The sequence below is a fragment of the Populus trichocarpa genome, chromosome 5, assembly GCF_000002775.5.
Source record: "Populus trichocarpa isolate Nisqually-1 chromosome 5, P.trichocarpa_v4.1, whole genome shotgun sequence".
In the NCBI taxonomy this organism is placed as follows: Eukaryota; Viridiplantae; Streptophyta; class Magnoliopsida; order Malpighiales; family Salicaceae; genus Populus; species Populus trichocarpa.
The window spans coordinates 3,538,024-3,551,991 of NC_037289.2; the positions used below are offsets into that span (position 1 = coordinate 3,538,024).

At 36.7% G+C, this 13,968-nt stretch overlaps 2 protein-coding genes across 2 annotated transcripts; one reads left to right on the forward strand and one right to left on the reverse strand.

Moving 5' to 3' along the window:
• The first annotated feature begins 7,846 nt into the window (after positions 1–7,846).
• LOC18099000 (uncharacterized) lies at positions 7,847–10,149 on the forward strand. Its single transcript, XM_006382764.3, has 3 exons — positions 7,847–8,077; positions 8,177–8,265; positions 9,745–10,149. Exons 1-3 carry the CDS (start codon positions 7,903–7,905, stop codon positions 9,874–9,876), a joined length of 396 nt encoding a protein of 131 aa, XP_006382826.1. The 5' UTR covers positions 7,847–7,902; the 3' UTR covers positions 9,877–10,149.
• A 792-nt stretch (positions 10,150–10,941) lies between these two features.
• LOC18099001 (G-type lectin S-receptor-like serine/threonine-protein kinase LECRK3) lies at positions 10,942–13,509 on the reverse strand. The gene has a single exon (XM_006382765.3). The coding sequence runs from the start codon at positions 13,381–13,383 to the stop codon at positions 11,056–11,058; it is 2,328 nt and encodes a 775-aa protein (XP_006382827.3). The 5' UTR covers positions 13,384–13,509; the 3' UTR covers positions 10,942–11,055.
• Between the last annotated feature and the right edge of the window lie 459 nt (positions 13,510–13,968).

Here is a 13,968-nt window from a genome sequence, read left to right on the forward strand (position 1 = left end):
ATTAAAAGTTTTAATCTAAATAAAAAAATAATCAAAATACAACAATATAAATAAAAACAATCCTGCATAATAACTTCTGAGATTTATTTGAAGGCATTACCGATCTTAGAATCATGAAATTTTAACCTAATAAAATTAGGCTCTTTACAATCTTTTGTTAAAATTTCTATTCGATCCAATAATTAGATTAAAAATTATGCTTGATTTATCAAATTGCATCTTTGACTCTTCTTGGACTATGTTTGTTTTGCATTTCAAAAGTGCTTTTGAAAAATATTTATTTTGTTTACTTCAAATTAATTTTTTTTGGCGTTTCCAGATCGTTTTGATGTACTTATGTTAAAAATGATTTTTTTAAAATAAAAAAATAATTTTGATGTATTTCTAAGCAAAAAATAATTTTAAAAGTAACCGTTACCACACTCCCAAACATCCCTCTAAATTCCTAAAAACCTATAAATCTTAACCATTAATAAAATAATATAATAAACATTATTATACCAAAAATATTTAATAAATATCCCCACGTGAGATGTGTGGTCTTGGAACTATATTCTTTCCACACGACAGTGGCATTTTCTTGGATGCTATTGCAAAAGTGCATTTTTCAATCAAAATTGTAGAAGTTAATTTGTTATAAGAATCTAATACGTGATCATATGAGGCTGTGCATGATACATTACATAATAATTTAAGAAAGATTGCAAGTAGATCTAACGACAGCATTAATAGTTGCAAATATATATATATATATATATATATATATACACACACACACACTACAAGTACACAGAGAGAACACTACACACACAAGTACACAGAGATAGAGAGATTAAAAAAGACAATTATACTTTTGGACTCGTTCTTGGAGCTTACAAGCAAGTTCCATATATATAGGAAAAACCTTCGTCAACAAGAAGGAAAAATGGCAAAAATTAGATTGCTCTCTGCAAGCGTAATTCAAGCCACTGCCAACAAGGTGACAATTGAGAGGGCTGAGTTGACTCAATCTGATCTAAAGCTTCTTCCGCTAGGTGCTTCTCTTCCTCAAACCCAAATCATCAGAAGATCAAGACTTGTTCATCCAACAGTTGAAAATTAACGTCACTTTCTCGGACACTAGATTTCTTCACCCCTCTCGTGTTGGAAGTTAAAACCGGTCTGGTATGGGATCAACTCAGTAATTAATACAAGATAAAAAAAACTCAAGAACAAAGCTAAACAAACATGAAGAAGAATGAGAGGAAGGTTGTCTAGCCACTGTAGAACATGATGATAACACAGTCTCCAGTTTTATTGACTGCAACAATGCAGGAGCCCAGTTTGTGTTAGGACTAAGTCAGTCAATAATATCCTAGCTAATAGGATCAAAGGATTAGATTTGATTTATTCTTTGTTTGTTAACCACGTTTGTAGGAGAGTCAAACGTGGGTTGCTTATTTTTCTGATTTCTGTTGTAATGGTTTGATTATATAAACCAGCTTTCATTCAATAAAGTAGAATGATCTTTCTCTTCATTGTGAACTGCTAACCAATTACTTAGAAACAACAATTGGTATCAGAGCTTCAACAAAAAAGTCTGATCAACAAAGAGGAGTGTGAGAAATCAGTGAGTGGAGCTGAAACACAGAGAGGAGTGTGAGAAATCAGTGAGTGGAGTAGTAAAAAAAAAAAGAAGGTGTGTGCCATCTGAAACACAGAGAGGAGTGAAATCAAAGCCAAAGTCATGGCAGAGGGAAACTTTGTTCAACCAGCGATCCCCAGATTTGATGGTTACTATGACCATTGGGCTATGTTAATGGAAAATCTGCTACGTTCCAAAGATTACTGGAGTTTAATAGAGAGTGGAATTCCTGCAAGCACAACTGAAGCAGAACACACGGAGGTCCAACAGAAACACATGGAGGAGATGAGATTGAAAGATTTAAAAGTGAAAATTATCTTTTTCAATCCATTGATCGCACTATCATGGAAACAATCCTGGATAGAGACTCTGCAAAAGGAATATGGGATTCAATGCGTCAGAAATATCAAGGGTCCACTAAGGTGAAAAGAGCACAACTACAAGCGCTGCGGAGAGAATTTGAACTACTTGGAATGAAGGATGGTGAGAGTGTTGATGAGTACTTTGGGAGAACTCTTACCATTGCCAACAAAATGAAAACACATGGTGAAAGAATGGAGCAAATTGTTATTATTGAGAAAATTTTGAGATCTATGACGACAAAATTTGACTATGTCGTATGCTCCATCGAAGAATCAAATAACCTTGCTGAAATGACTATTGATGAACTTCAAAGTAGTTTGCTCGTACATAAGCAAAGGATGAAGGGGCACAAAGAGGAAGAGCAAGTTCTTAAGGTCATGTCTGAAGCAAGAGAAGATGTTCGATTTGGAGGAAGGGGTAGAAACCGTGGAGGATTCAGAGGAAATTTCAGAGGCAGAGGCAGGAGCTGGGGAAGACAATCTTTCAATAAAGCTATTATTGAATGCTTTCGATGTCATAAACTAGGACATTTCTCTTATGAATGTCCTGGTTATGAAAAAACAGCAAATTATGCAAAATTGGATTGCGAAGAAGAAATGTTGTTGATGTCACATGTGGAACTTCATAACTCAACTAGAGAAGAGGTATGGTTTTTGGACTCCGGTTGCAGCAATCATATGAGTGGGAATAAACTGTGGTTTACAGAATTAGATGAAAAATTTAGACATTCAGTCAAGCTTGGCAACAATTCGAGAATGGCAGTAATGGGCAAGGGATGTGTAAAATTGAAAGTAGCTGGTGCAATATAAAAGATTGATAAAGTTTATTACATTCCGGAGCTGAGAAATAATTTACTCAGCATAGGGCAACTACATGAGAAATGATTAGCAATACTGATTAAAAATAATACATGCAAGCTATTTCATCCAACTAGAGGCCTCATCATGGAGATAGCCATGACAGTCAACAGAATGTTCATAATGCTTGCAACAATACCTCCAAAAGAATCAGTGGCTTTCTTTCAAACCAGTGAAGAAAGTGAAGCACAATTATGACATAACAGATTTGCTCATCTCATCTTCAAAGGTTTGAGGATGCTGTATTACAACAAGATGGTTAACGGGCTGCCACTACTTAAAGCTCCTACCAAAGTATGTGCAGATTGCTTAATCGACAAACAACACAGAGACAACATTTCAAAGAAAAGTCACTGGAGAGCAACACACAAATTACAACTCATACACTCAGACATCTGTGGACCTGTGAATCCAGAATCCAATAGTGGCAAGAGGTATCTAATCACTTTCATTGATGACTTTAGTAGAAAGTGTTGGGTTTATTTCATTTCAGAAAAATCAGATGCTCTTAATATGTTAAAAAAATTCAAGACTCTAGTTGAAAAAGAAGCTGGTTCCTTGGTGGAATGTTTACGCACAGATAGAGGTGGTGAATTTACTTCGAAAGAGTTTAATGAATACTGCAGTATGAATGGGATCAAGAGACAATTAACGACTGCATATACTCCTCAGCAAAACGGTGTTGCTGAGAGGAGGAATTGGACAATAATGAATCTAGTTAGAAGCATATTGTCTGAAAAACACATTCCCAGAGAATTCTGGCCAGAAGCCGTAAATTGGTGTATACATACACTAAATAGGAGTCCTACTACAGTAGTAAAAGAAGTCACACCTGAAGAAGCATGGAGTGGAGTCAAACCCTCAGTGGGGTATTTTCGAGTGTTTGGTTGCATTGACCATGTACATGTACCACATGAGAAAAGAACAAAGCTGGATTCAAGGAGCACAAAATGTGTACTGTTGGGAGTCAGTGAAGAAACAAAAGGTTACAGAATGTTTAATCCTCTCACAAAGAAGTTGATAATTAGTCGTGATGTCATCTTTGAAGAAAATGCAACTTGGAACTGGGCAGAAGACAACACTAGTATACTGCTACGCTGGGGAGATAATGATGACAGTATACATGAAGAAGAATTAGAAGAAGATGAGGAGCAGACACAAGAACAGATTAGGGAAATTGGAGATGAAACAGGTACTGGAGATGCTGAAATTGGAGATGAAGCAGGTACTGGAGATGCTGTTGAAGAACCTGAAGCAGAAGAACAAAATGAGCATATTCAAGCTGCAGGTGTCAGAAATCGAAGAGCACCACACTGGATGGAGGATTATGTTATGGGAGCAGGTTTGTCTGAAGATTATGTCATGGGAGCAAGCTTATCTGAAGAAGAGGAAACACAAAATATGGTGTTATACACTACTACTAGAGATCCACACACCTATGAAGAAGCTAAAAAAAATCACCAATGGAGAGAAGCCATGGACAATGAAATTGTTGCGATAGAAAGGAATGACTCATGGGAACTAACTGTGCTGCCGAATAATTCAAGGAAGATTGGGGGTGAAATGGATATACAAGACAAAGCTTAATGAAAAAGGTGAAGTTGACAAATACAAGGCCAGACTTGTAGCAAAGGGATATGCACAACAACATGGAATTGACTACACTGAGGTATTCGCACCAGTAGCAAGATGGGACACAATTCAGATGGTTCTAGCAATAGCAGCACAAAGAAAATGGAAGGTGTATTAACTGGATGTAAAGAGTGCATTTCTTCATGGGAAATTAGACGAAGATGTATACGTAGAGCAACCTCTCGGCTATGAAAAAAAAAGAGAAGAACACAAAGTCCTCAAGTTGAAGAAAGCATTATATGGTTTGAAGCAGGCACCAAGGGCCTGGTTTAGCAGGATTGAAACATATTTCGTGAAGGAAGGTTTTGCTCGATGTCCAAGTGAGCATACTCTGTTTGTTAAAATTCAAGAAGACAAGAAAATTCTGATAGTATGCATATACGTAGATGATTTGGTGTTCACTGGAAGTGATGAGGGAATGTTTGCTGTTTTCAAAGCTTCGATGAAACGAGAGTTTGATATGACTGATTTAGGAAAAATGAAGTTCTTCCTTGGAGTAGAAGTTGTGCAGAATGATGAAGGAATTTATCTAAGCCAAAGAAAATATGCACTTGAAGTACTAGAGAGGTTTGGCTTAGAAAAGGCAAATTCAGTTCGCAATCCAATGATACCAGGTATGAAGCTGATGAGAAATGAAGATGGCGAGCAAGTGGATGTGACTCAATACAAACAAATGGTTGGAAGTCTCATGTATTTATCAGTAATCAGGCCAGATCTCATGTTTGGGATTGGTCTGATTAGTAGATACATGGAGAGACCTACAACTCTACATATACAGGCTATTAAGAGAATTTTGAGATATGTGAAGGGATCTGTGAACTTGGGCATCCATTATAGAAGAGAAGCTGCAAGTGATGAAAGATTAATGGCCTACTCTGATAGTGACTATGCCGGGGATCAAGATGATCGTAGGAGTACTTTGGGATATGTTTTTATGCTAAGTGAAGGAGCAGTTGCTTGGAGCTCCAAGAAACAACCGGTAGTCTCTTTATCAACAATTGAGGCAGAATTTATATCTGCAGCTCATTGTGCGTGTCAAGCAGTATGGATGAGAAGAGTACTTGAAAGGATAGATTGCAAGTAAGGGACATATACTATCATACACTGTGATAATATGTCTTCAATTAAATTAGCAAAGAATCTAATTATGCATGGCAGAAGCAAACATATAGATGTTAGATTTCATTTTCTACATGAGCTGTGCAAGGAAGGAGTAATTGAGCTGAAGCACTGCAATACGCAAGATCAAATTGCTGATATTATGACAAAAGCTTTGAAGATGGATGCATTTGAGAAACTAAGAAGCTTACTGGGTGTTTGTGAGGTACCAAACGAATAAACTGCTTACTGACAGCAATGCAGTTTAAGGGAGGGATTGTTAGGACTAAGTCAGTCAATAATATCCTAGCTAATAGGATCAAAGGATTAGATTTGATTTATTCTTTGTTTGTTAACCACGTTTGTAGGAGAGTCAAATGTGGGTTGCTTATTTTTCTGATTTCTGTTGTAATGGTTTGATTATATAAACCAGCTTCCATTCAATAAAGTAGAATGATCTTTCTCTTCATTGTGAACTGCTAACCAATTACTTAGAAACAACAGTTTGTTCATGCCATGGCCGATGGGGTAACCATGGCTGACATCCTCCAGCCAGTTTATGTTCCTCCAATTGTCCACTCTTTCTTTCCATTGAATGGGGTCTTAAACTACGGGGCTACTGATGTCTCCAAGCCATTGCATGCCTGCAGTTCAAGTCACTGAACTTGTTGGTGGCATCTTTAATGGCTGTTTATACCATGAACCATATAGTTGTTGATGGCACATCGTTTTGAAATTTCTTCAACTCTTGGTCTGAAATCCATCGTGGGTTGGATCACATCTCCAAGCCTCCTGTTCTTGAAACGTTGGTCACTTCCCAATCGTAGCTGCAGCTGCCTGATCCAAAAGCAATAAGCCGTTGCCTGCATGCTTGAACCTTTTTTTCTCCAAAAAAATGGGTGTTTAATGGGTAGTTTTTCCAGGCGTAAGACACGTCATCCACTAGTATATTTCCCAGTATTTTCAGTCCTATAAATGCAAGGTTTGATTTACTATATCCCCAAAGCTTGATTTTTAAGTAATTTTTACCTGAAAACATTCAAGAAATTTAATAAATCTTTTTTCAACCCAAAATTACTCTCTAATCACTTTAAAAACTGAAAATCAAACCAAATAAAAAAAACATTACAAGCCTTAATCTATTATATATATATATATATATATAGAAAGAGTGCAATCTACATTTAAGAGGGAAAGTTCTTGCTCTTTTATTTATATTGATTATTCACATTTAGCGAAGATTTGTTTTTAAAAAATTCATGTTTGCATGACTCTCTAAAATTCCCTACACAAGTTCGATTTTTCTTTTCTTTCAATTAGATTTTTTTTTCTATTTTCACTTTAATCATATATATAGAGTCAGGTTGAGCATCATATATATTGCACAATATTACTCTTCTTAATGAAAATAGGACGAGACTTGGCTATTATTTTCTCTATTAACAAGCTTTAATAACGTAATTATAATGTATGTTAATGATTGAATTATATTTAATCAAATTGTCTAAATGCAATGAATGTAACATTAAATTGACTAAATTCTTTTCATAAGGGTTTATTTACTTATTAAACCATAATTTTAAAACATAATCCAACAATTAATTTGGATAAGTCTAAGGTCACGAGTCAATTTATTTTTTATTTTATAAAAAATAAAAAAAATATTATTTAAAAATAAAAAAAACAATAAGTTTTGATCGAGTTTTTCTTGGGTTGACCAAGTTGCTAATCAAGCCAGGTTTTTTATAAGTTATACTAAGTTAAATCTCCTTCTATTTATATTAAAACCGACCTAATCTAGATCTCAAGTCATAATTCAACCTTTTATGGTGTGTTTAGGTGAGAGGTGTTGTGATTTTTTTTTAAAAATACAATTATTTTAAAGCACAAATTACACCTCTAAAAACTAAAAATACATGTTTTTATGTGAGTCCAAAAAAAAAACTAAAGTTATTTTCAAATTAAACACTTTCTTAGTCTGTTTAGATTTTAAATTAATGGATTTAACACAAAATGAGAGAGCTAAGTGGTTATGTTTAGATGTTTGAGAGTGAATTTCAATTATTTTTTTATTAAAATTTGAAATTTTTAAAATTATTTTTGTAGTATTTTTTGATTATTTTAATGTGTTGATGTTATAAATAAATTTTAAAATATATAAAAAATATTTTTTTTATTTAAAAAAAAACGTTAAAAAATAATCAGTTAAATACTTTTTTAATTTTATGAAATAACCCCCCTCTCTCTCTCTGTATTTTCATTAAAACCCCCCTTTAAGCTTACCAAAACCTTAGAGCTAAAAACAAGAAAGGAAAAAAGTAAAAAAAAATGGCTCCAGCCAAGAAAGGAAAAGCGAAGGCAAACGCGGCCGTGTCAACTCAGTCAAAACCCACAGCCCCAAGTCCCCAAAACAATTTCCCATCTTGCATACGTGCAGTCCCTCCTTCCTCCGTCGCCATCACAATCCACGCCAAACCCGGTTCCAAATCCGCCTCCATCACTGGTGGGTCTATGCACACATGCAAAAGGACTGTTTTGATTCTTGTTTAGGTTAAAAAATTAAACCTTTAATGTTTTTTTTTCTTCCTGATATTGTATGTAGATTTGAGTGATGAAGCGGTGGGAGTGCAAATAGATGCACCTGCTAAAGATGGTGAAGCTAATGCTGCTCTTCTTGATTACATTAGCTCTGTAAGTTTTTTTTTTTTTTTTTTAATTTCCCTTACGTTATAAGTTGGTTATTCGTTTTTAATGTTTTGTGATAGAGGATTATTGGCTTAATTTTCGAGAATTTTACAGGCATGTGTGATGTTAATCAATGCCTGTCAAATTTTTTGATGTTTCGGTACTACGCATATGGAGAGAAATATTTTGAGTTGGTACAGTTTTGTCTGAATTTTCTAGAGGAAAGGAGACTTGTAGTATGAGGGCGGGGGACGAAAGTGGCCCTTTTTTTTCGTGGAGAGAAATGGTAGAACGGAGTCTTACGGTTCATCAAATTTTACAGGCATGTGTGATGTTAATCAATGCCTGTCAATTTTTTTGATGTTTTGGTACTACGCATATGGAGAGAAATATTTTGAGTTGGTACAGTTTTGGCTGAATTTTCTAGAGGAAAGGAGACTTGTAGTATGAGGGCGGGGGATGAAAGTGGCCTTTTTTATTTTTATTTTTCTGGAGAGAAACAGTAGAACGGACTCTTACGGCTCATCAAATTTTACAGGCATGTGTGATGTTAATCAATGCCTGTCAATTTTTTTGATGTTTTGGTACTACGCATATGGAGAGATATATTTTGAGTTGGTACAGATTTGGCTGAATTTTCTAGAGGAAAGGAGAATTGTAGTATGAGGGCGGGGGATGAAAGTGGCCTTTTTTATATATTTTTGGAGAGAAACGGTAGAACAGATTCTTACGGTTCATGAATTAATTAGAGAGGGTTTTATTTTTGTCTTTGGGCTTGCATGCAAAAGGAATGGTGAATCTATAGTCCTTATATTTAGCCTATCAGTATTTTGATGATGGATTTGCTGGATTCTAGACATGCACAATGAGTTGGAAAACAGCATCAATGTGCTTAATGTATTGAGTATTTGGAAGCAGTCAAATATTGATGCTTTTTTTGGGATCATGGCACGTGTCCTTGAGATTATTTTGAAAGAGGGTTATGCTGGCACTTTGTTAACTTCTATTGGGAGTTTTTATTATGATAGTGTATCTGGCATTTTCCTATTTCATCAAGTTGGTGTAAATATTTGATGCAAGTTGAGGATTGAGTTAATTTTGAATGCAAATGGTAATAATAATTTTTTTACTGACCTTTTGAAACCATGAATTGCTAGGAAGAGTTTGAAACTGAAAGAGGATGAAAGACTAAATGCATTAAGAGAGAGGATGTGATTTCATGAGTGATATAATCAACTGGGATCCCTGGCTTAGCCCAATAGTAGATGAAAAGCTTCTCTCTTCCATAGCGATAAGTGTGATTTAGAGCATTTAATCTTCTGAAAAAATAATAATGAGGTTCAATCACAACTGTAAACATGGTTGAATAACTGAAGAGTTATTTATGAAAATTAACAATTTCTTGTCATGATATCTTGCATTTATGTAGAGAACCTCTGTTTTAGTACAACAAAGGTTCACAAGTTTTGTTCTCTCAACCAACAGGTGTTGGGGGTGAAGCGGAGGCAGGTATCCATAGGCTCTGGTTCTAAATCGAGAGACAAGGTGGTGATTGTGGAGGAGGTAACTCTACAAAATGTTTTTGATGCTTTGGAGAAAGCGTCCAAATGCTGCTGATTAAAAAAAAAGAAGAGAGGTTCAGTGTGCTTTCGTTACATGATCTTATACTGAACACAAGGTATTTGGATAGGACAACATTCCTAGTCCACGCTGATGTTTAAAATACTTTGGTCTGTAGTTTTGTTTCTTCCATCTCACACTGAAACAATAATCTTTTTATTTAAAACTGTAAGTACAGAAGCTGTAGTGTTACTTATGAATATAATGACTGATGTTCCATGAATATTCAAGTTAGATGCTAATTTATTCATCTTCACCATGGTTCTTCTAGTTCTCATTTTTCTTTATGATTTCTTCCCCCTTTTTTCTTATGGAATTTCACTAAGAGATCATTATAGCTATACTTTTGCACGACAGGCTTGCTAATACCTAGCGACATGCTGTGAAAACTATCTTATTTTGTCCTCCAGCTTTTGATTATTCTGGCTGTTTATGCCATTAATAATGCTAGATTGAAGGTTATGGTCCGCTGTTGTTATTACCTGATTTTTGTGTAATTCGCCTGTAAATGAAATTACTCTCTAGTGATAAAAGGAATGAAGTGCAGATATTGTGTCCTGAACAAAAGGCTAGTATTTGTTTATTGCAGGAGAAAGAGAAGTCTCGGCTCATACTTGGCCAGGAAAACATTTATCTTATTCACTACTGTATAAGCATTTTGTCATGCACCAACTGATCTGTTGGTTGTTCTATTCCTCTGGATTATGGGAGGGAGAGGGGGAGGCTATGTTCCTATGTGTAGGAAGATCTGATGGAGATAGTGAAACAAAGGAAGAAATTTTTCTTTTTAACAAAAACATATTTAGTGGAGTAATCTTATTGATTAAGAATCATCTATCAGAAGTGGAGTATCCTCAATACAAGTTGTTGCAACTCTGAAGAATATATTGCTAGTATTTGTTGAGACTTGAGAATAACATTACCCATCTAGAAACCTGGCCAGAATATAGGTTTCAGTTTTCCAGCCATAATCCCGACACATGAGATAAGGTGGGAAACAACTTTACAGGCATTAACATTAGAAGAAAAATCAACAGGAAGCTCCCAAATGCTGCGTAAACATAAAGGAACTCAATACTAAATAGCAATTTTATAAAGAAAAGGAATACATGACCTGAAAAATAAAATACAATACTGTGCAGATGAATCTCTTATTCTGAACCACAAAACGCAGCTTTATATAGCAGTAAAAAAAGAAGTAGGACTTGGAGGGATTGGGATTTCGACTGTCCCCTCCAACATCAGGAGGACCTTTTTCATTGAAGGGCGGAGGGATGGCTCATCAAGAGTGCACCAAATTCCCACTTTAACCATCCTATCTAACTGTTTCTTTTCGGCGACTTCTTCACCCACGAGTTTGTCCATATCACCGTCCTGAAAACATTGGTAAACCCATTGTTCGAGAACAGCTTCATCCTCTGGAAGACTCCAATCCACATTCTTTCGACAACATGTGATCTCCAACAACATAACTCCAAAGCTATAAACATCTGCTTTAACTGTCACCGGCATATTCCTGTGCCATTCTGGTGCTACATATCCCCTCGTCCCTCTAATTCCGGTGAAGGTTTTAGTTTGGTCTGACTTCAGCAACTTTGCCAATCCAAAGTCAGAAACTTTGGGGCACCTGCTTTCATCTATTAGTATATTCTGAGGTTTTATATCACAGTGGATGATCTGAGTCTCGCACTCTTCATGTAGATAAACAATACCCCTTGCAATGTTGCGAGCAATTTCCAACCTTTCAGGGAAGCAAGGTCGTTTTTCAAGTGAGAAGAGTATGTCAGCAAGGGAGCCATTGCTCATGTACTCGTATACCAGGAGCCTGTGATGTCCATCATGGCAATAGCCGAGGAGACGGACTAGGTTTCTGTGATGTGTTTTCCCAATGACTTTCATCTCATTCTGAAATTCTCTTTCCCCTTCAGCTAGAACTTTCTCCAGTCTCTTGACAGCAACAACCTTCTGATTACTTGATATTATCCCTTTATATACTGTCCCAAATGATCCCCTGCCAATTTCTTCCTTGAAACCACCAGTAACATTTTCTAGCTCTGCATAAGTGAAAGCTCGAGGAGCAAATTCCTCATTCAATCCTGTACTATCATTACTGGGCACCTTTTTATATGCCAATACATGATATCTGTAAATGATGATTCCGCAAATCGCCACCATAGCAAGCCCAAAAGCAACAAATGAACCACTTATTATTAGGATTGTCCTGCCAGTGCCAAGGTTCTTCTCGGTTATAGGCTCTTTTCTGTCCATGGTGGATATGGGTCTGCCCACCTTGACGACAGCCAAGTTCGAACTTTCTAAGTTTCTCCTCCCAAATCTCAAAGGAAGCCTTTGCTTTCTGCAGTACTGCCCATCAGTGAATAATGCTGCTTCACAGTTACAGTCTTCCAAACAGGCTTGCTTACAATTGTCTTTAGTTGTTGATGACAAAACGGAGTATGAAGCATCTTCCCACTCAGTATTAGACAGCTCTTCCATGGTGTATGTGCTACTTCCATTCTTGTCTTTGCAACTTTCAGCATTGAAATCCCTCTCACAGCTAGAAGTCCAATTTCCCTGGGTAACAAACTCAAATCCAGGAAGACAAATACATTCAGCTTCCTGATCCTTCATAACACAATATCCATTAAGACCGCATGATCCCTTGGGTTGACACTTATTGCTTGTGGAAGACCACACAGCTGACCAGTTTCCATTCCGTGTCAGATTTTGTGAATATAATCTTAAAATCCCATCAGCATCAAGTTTCATCATATTAATTGTTTCTTTCGTGGGATATCCTCCATCTGTAATGTTGAATATGTTGAAACCTGTGGAATTGAGCAGGTAGAGATGGCCATCCGGATCAAGATTTAGGGTCACATTATTTCCCTCCCTATAAGTAGGAGTTGCAAAATAAGCATATGGAGCTGTATCTGGAGTATTGACAGGATACTGCACAAGGTTGCCATCATTTTGCATCTTGAGTCGGTAAATACCAGTTGAGAGTTCAGTTTCTGAAACAGGAGAAAACAGCTCTGCCCCTGCTTTGAGCTGTTGAGTTGGCAAAAGGGTATCTGTTGGGTGGTCAAAACTCTGCCATATAATCTCGCGATCAGAATTATATAGCACAAAGTTGCCTGAATCAGACATAGAAGCTAAAGAAGCTGGCTGGGAAACAGACACTATCAAAGTCTCACCCCCTTGTGCTGATGTCAGGACAAGCCTGCCATCACTGGTGAAGAGCAAGGTCGAATTACTGGGGACTGGGTCATCATCCCTTCTAGCAGCCCACACAACAGTCTTTAGTGAAATCCCGGATAGAAAAACCCCTATAGAATAGCCGTTGCGTTGTCGGAAAAATCCAAAAGCATAAAGACCGGAAGGCGACAACCATGAGGAGTTTGTGATAGGTGTTAGAGAAGATCCTAGGGTTATATTGGTCTGTATTTGAGCTGAAGCTGTAAAAGATAAGGCGAGAAGAAGAAAAAAGATGATAGAAGCCATGGATAGGGATTTAGCTCTTGTGTGGTATAGGAGTGTCAATATAAAGATGTCTATTGTTCCAGCACTCCAGTCTCTTTCTTTGGTTTCCAGCAGTCAAGCCAGGCACTCAAAACATAAAAGTCTAGCCATAAAATCCACCGCGTTCCCGTACCAATTGGTGGAAATCCTTGCTGTTACTTTTCTGCTTTCAAAGTCAATGCAGTCAAGTCACTGAAAAAACTCGGGAATTACTTGGCGCTGGTCCACTTTTTCCATCATACTATCCCCCATTTGAACAGCCATTTGCTAATTTCAGCAGGATTATTCTTAGTACTAGTTTTCCGCGGCAGATTCTTTGTCATTTGTCATGTACCATTCAATACGCTTTGAAGACACAATCTTTAGCTTCCTGCAGACAGGTTCAACTAGTTAAGAAATATCGATTGTGGTGCCAATGCTAATACCCTGGCATAATACTAGGGCAAGACAGAACAGCTTGCTTGCTTATACTAATGTCCCTCATATGCTAAAGCCTAGCTAGCAACCTCAGTTTCTAACGAAAGAGCATCTCTACATGTTGCGTAACTAACATACTCGTCGTGTTAT

Coding starts and splice junctions, on each gene's coding strand:
- LOC18099000 (XM_006382764.3), top strand. CDS start 7,903: ATGGCTCCAGCCAAGAAAGGAAAAGCGAAGGCAAACGCGGCCGTGTCA. Junction 8,078..8,176: donor CAAATCCGCCTCCATCACTG/GTGGGTCTATGC, acceptor TATTGTATGTAG/ATTTGAGTGATGAAGCGGTG. Junction 8,266..9,744: donor TTCTTGATTACATTAGCTCT/GTAAGTTTTTTT, acceptor CTCAACCAACAG/GTGTTGGGGGTGAAGCGGAG.
- LOC18099001 (XM_006382765.3), bottom strand. CDS start 13,383: ATGGCTTCTATCATCTTTTTTCTTCTTCTCGCCTTATCTTTTACAGCT.